Source organism: Chenopodium album, chromosome 27 (genome assembly GCF_948465745.1).
Source record: "Chenopodium album chromosome 27, dcCheAlbu1.1, whole genome shotgun sequence".
NCBI lineage: Eukaryota > Viridiplantae > Streptophyta > Magnoliopsida > Caryophyllales > Amaranthaceae > Chenopodium > Chenopodium album.
The window spans coordinates 20,987,729-20,992,686 of NC_137860.1; the positions used below are offsets into that span (position 1 = coordinate 20,987,729).

Genomic DNA, 4,958 nt, shown 5'->3' on the forward strand with positions numbered 1-4,958 from the left:
AACCTTGAAGAACATGGGTTGGTATGTCCTATCTCTTTGGTTAGATTTGCATGAAAAATTAAAGTATAAAGGCTATAGTAAGATATGCTTGTAATTAAGATGTAAACTATAGTCATGCATGCAATTACAATTTTCTTACACAAAATATTGTGTCCCCATAGGGCCATAGATTACAAGTGCATGTTTACAAAAACTTCTACTTTTCACCATTACAATTTTCAACTACGTTCTTAATTAACTGAGTTTTTACAAAAACAATCTACTTTTTTCCACCACTTCACATCTCATAAGTTGGACCTTTACATCGATACAAAAAGTTGTTTTCTTATGAAATTTTCAAAAGTGACTTCCTTGTTTGCATTATTGATCTTTCACAACATGTTGGCATTTGATGATTCACCCCTTTCTATGATTCCTTCGTTCAAAAAATTGATCGAATCTAGGACCAACTCATTTGACACTTCAACATAGGATGGTAATAGACCCAACCTTTGAAGTCTTTTCTTGCCCTTGTGAGGATTTTTGAAATTGTTTCCTCCCCTGACTTACATAATTTCCTCCATTACATACATTGAGTGAAGCCAAGTCATGTTAATGATCCTTGGATCATAACTAGCATATGAGGTCAGAACACTTTCAACCAACTCTTCAACTGATTCAGGAAACTCTTGGTGTTGAATTGCTTGAATTGCCCTAAAAAACCCCAAGTCCAATACATTGAGGTCCGGAGATTGAGCAGGCTGGCAGATTAGGTGCATGTCAAAACCATCCTTATTTGCTTCTTCCAAAAATTCTGGATCATCAATTTTGATGTGAGGCCTTGCATTATCTTGCTGGATCCATATAGTCTTGCATGCGTTTTCTGGCCATGTAGCTCTAATTGCAGGCATCACTTCTTCTAAAATCATTTTCTTGATGATATCCCTTGTGATGGTTTGTTTTGCTTTCGTTTCTATAGTGCCCTTTTCTCTGTTTTTGCTACTTCTTTGTGCTGGCACTTGTTCAGTGAATGGAAACATCCCTGTTTTCCCATCCCAATTTATGTATCCATTTGAAGCAATGTGTGGTCTGGCCGATGTGCCCATGAACATGACTTTTTGCACGTGAGTCCTACTTTGAACAGCTCTGTATGGATCTTGTTCTTCTGATAGCAGGTAAAATCTTTGTGTTATCCTACTCATGAAAAACCATTTTTCATCGATGTGGACCATGTTGTACATCATCTTAAACCTTGGTAATGTGTGAATAGTTCCTGGTATAACTCTAGATAAAACAAACTGTAATCTTGCTGTTCTATGTTTGTCTGTTAACTTTGGTTTGATTGAGTTTGTGTGTGATCTTAGAATCCCCCTCTTAAGTAGCCTATAAACTGTAGATGGGCTAACACCAAGTGCAGCTGCAAAAGATCTTAGTGTTGTTCTCTGTTTAAGTGGAATAGAGCATAGAATTTCCTCATCGGTAAGCAAAGGCTTCCTGCCACAATTTTTCTTTGCATGATTAACACAAATGTCTTGGCCTTCTGTTTTTTGTTTTTTAGCTTTCGACCAAATCCTATGGATTGTTGTCCTATTAACACCATATTTAATACCTAAGTGCTTCATTAATCCCCTTGGTACATTCAAGTTTGTTGTTTCTGCAAACAGTTCCATAACTAATTGTTGCCTCAATTCATTGTTCATCATTGGTCTTTTTTTCCCTAAAATGTGTCCAGAATTTGGGTATGGGATCTGGTTGTCAATGTTAGCAAAAGATGGAATATTTAACTCAATGCATGCATCATTATAAGCTTCATACTCATCATGCTCATCATCAGAATCAGACAAATACCATACCTCATCATCATGAACATCATCATCATCATCATCATCAATTTCAGCATCTATGGCATCTTCCATTTGAAGCATTTCTTCGACAGTGACGATGTTAATGTTGTTGTTCTTCTCAGGGGTGTTGGAATCATTGCCAAAGTGATTGTTGATTACACCTTCAAGATCAAGAAGCTCTTCCATCGTAATATCCGGAAAATCGTCAAAGCCTTCGCAAATCAAGTAGCTTCCAAATGAATTATCCATGGAACAAACATGCAGTGGAGAAAAAATCAATAGAAAGTGTTGTGTTCAAGTGTAATTTAAGAGAAATTAGAAAGATTCTTTAATCTGAGAGAAAGTAAATTCAGAAGTGGAAAAAAAATGAAACATTGGAATTGTGTTTAAGTTTTTTAAATATGATGTAACTTTGATAAAGTTTGTCAACTTTTTAAAATTTGGTGGGGTTGGCGGGATATTTAAATTTTTAGAGCTTCCACCAAAATTTTGGGCTTTTTAATCAATTGTAAAAGCCTTACGTGGGAAGCACTCAGATTTAATTACACTTTGATTAAAGTCATTAACATTACTTGGGGACCATGTGCACATGTTGTTGGCTTGTTTTCTTAATAACCGTGCTCAATGGTGTGTTGCAAGTAAAAGAAAACGGAGGAAGTATAAATTATGTAATTATTTCATCAACAATTACCTCACACTCAATATAATTTTTAAGGAAAATAAAGAAATAACTGATAATGAATATTTGCATATATAGGGACGCAAAGAACACGTACTGCATGTCTGCGTATACATATTGTTGATACAATGCATGAGATAAGTTTTCCTTACAAAATACTTGGATTACTTACGGTACATATATGTTACGATAAAAACCATTTATAACTGACATTTTGTACAATGGTTTTGCTGAAGGAATAAAATGGTGTTGAGGATCAGGACCATCCGGAGCACCTCGTTCTGTTACTACTTCATCGGCCGCCATTTCGTATAAGTTGTGCTTGACCTCCTGATGATGAGCTACAACCCCTAACTTACGTAATAGTGTTTTACTGTCAATCGTCTTGTCACCATACATAGGTAAAAGACGCGAATCTAAAACAGTAAGTGAGCTGAGGATAATAAGGAAGAACACTACCAACGGTCTTCGTACTACAATCATGCTTAGCTTGAATATGTAAATGTAATGAATAGAAAACAGTTTATAAATGTGAAGTATTGTAATTATACTCATCTAGACTCATGTATGTATATATATATATATATATATATATATATATATAGGTAGTGGCAGCCAAAGTTGGTGGCTAGATAACATTAATGCAAAACGAGTGATATACTCTCTGTTTAGCAGAATGATTACCATAAGTATGACATGCATCAGACGTCAGTAGTATTTAACAAAAGTCGTCCACCTCGTATGCAACTGCAAATTCACAGAACTATAGACGACTACAGTCTTAATCATAAATGGGATTCTCCTATTTACCCCCTCCCCCTTCCCCCGGCCCCCCTCCCCCTTCCAACCTGATAGGACACGTCCGATCTATTAAATTCACCACAATATGTTAGAGGGTGTAATTAACCTTTCTCGATTCACCCATTGAAATTTGAAACTGTTAAATTTGACAAAACTAATTACCAAATCATACCCGTTCATTATATCATAAAATAAAGGAAATTTTGCGAGGAATATCCTTTTAAGGCCCTGTTTGATTCACCTTAATTTTGCTGAACTGAAATTATTTTTACTGAACTGAATTTATTTTTACTAAACTGAACTTAATTTTACTGAACTGAAATTATTTTTACTGAAATTAAATTATTTTTACTGAACTGAAATTATTTTTACTGATTTTCTATGATAATTCTTCTTTAAGAAAACTGAATTTTACTGAACAGAACTTATTTTTACTGAACTGAAATTATTTTTACTGAACTGAAACTAATTTTACTGAACTGAACTTATTTTTACTGAACTGAAATTATTTTTACTTAATATTATTTTTTTAAGGTGAAAAGAACATGGCTAAGTGGTCGACCTTGTGAGAAAGATCCTTTTATGAAAAAAGATGGCACAAATGTCCTTTTATCGGGATTGGGTTGTGAGGAGGGTCCTTTGACCAAACTCCGGCGTTGACCAATTTTTCCCGGCCAAATGACTTTTTTCCCCTTTCCTTCTTTTCCCTTGATTTTCATTTTTTCCCCCTTTTCCCCATAATTAAACCCTAATTTCAGAACAAATTAATACTAAATCTTCAATTCTCATCCCTGAAATTACAATTGAAGGCCAACCAAAGTCATTCAACGCGAGTCAAAGAAGGTAAGTTGACAATCCTACTTCAATTTAAAGTGGGGTAAATCTACCGCCAGACTGCATTTTGCCATTAATTTCGTCTACAGTAAATCGCCATTAATTGGGTAGCAATAGTCACGTCAAAAAAGTTGAAAGGAAATAAGGGAGGAAATAATAAAATAAGGGGAAAAATAAAAATCGAGGGAAAGGAAAAAAATAAATAAATAAAAAAAAGGTCATTTAAGTGGTCATGTGCTATGCATGTGACTTTTTTGGCCGGAAAAATTTAATAAATGTTGGAGTTCAGTCAACGACCCTCCCCACAACTCAATGCCCGATAAAAGAACCTTTTGTACCACCTTTTTCATAAAATAAAAACTTCCTCAAAAGGTCGACTACTTAAAATGACCATACTTGCAAATTTTCCTAAATTAAAATTTTCTAACTCAAACTCAAGCATTGATTCAATACATAAAGAATTTAATTTAAACTTGTATTAAAAATTCAAAATGAATAACTTTATTGGTACTAGGACGTTATAAAATTAATTGGCACTAGAAACAAGTAAGACCTCCAAACTAAATCACTAATTACTTAAATATGATGACTAATCCAAACAAATAAGCTCTTCAATTATTTTATCTAAACAACCAATTACCATGACTTATTTCCTTAATTAGTGTAAAAAAAATAAGTGCGTATATTGTGATTGGATTAAGAAATGAAGTTTGTTGTCAAAAAAAAAAAAAAAAAAAAAATGAATGATGTTGCAAATGAAATTATCCAAAAAACACATGGCCGACATCCCATAATGTAATGTAATGCAAGTGATGGTGGAT

The 4,958-nt window shown here is 34.0% G+C and overlaps 1 protein-coding gene across 1 annotated transcript; it reads right to left on the reverse strand.

Annotated features, from left to right (window-relative positions):
- Nucleotides 1-545: 545 nt before the first annotated feature.
- On the reverse strand, nt 546-2,009 carry LOC145619763 (uncharacterized). The gene has a single exon (XM_081674459.1). The coding sequence runs from the start codon at nt 2,007-2,009 to the stop codon at nt 546-548; it is 1,464 nt and encodes a 487-aa protein (XP_081530585.1).
- Nucleotides 2,010-4,958: the final 2,949 nt, after the last annotated feature.

Bases quoted from the DNA above. Each gene is read 5' to 3' on its own strand.
- LOC145619763 (XM_081674459.1), bottom strand. From the start codon at position 2,009: ATGGAAGAGCTTCTTGATCTTGAAGGTGTAATCAACAATCACTTTGGC.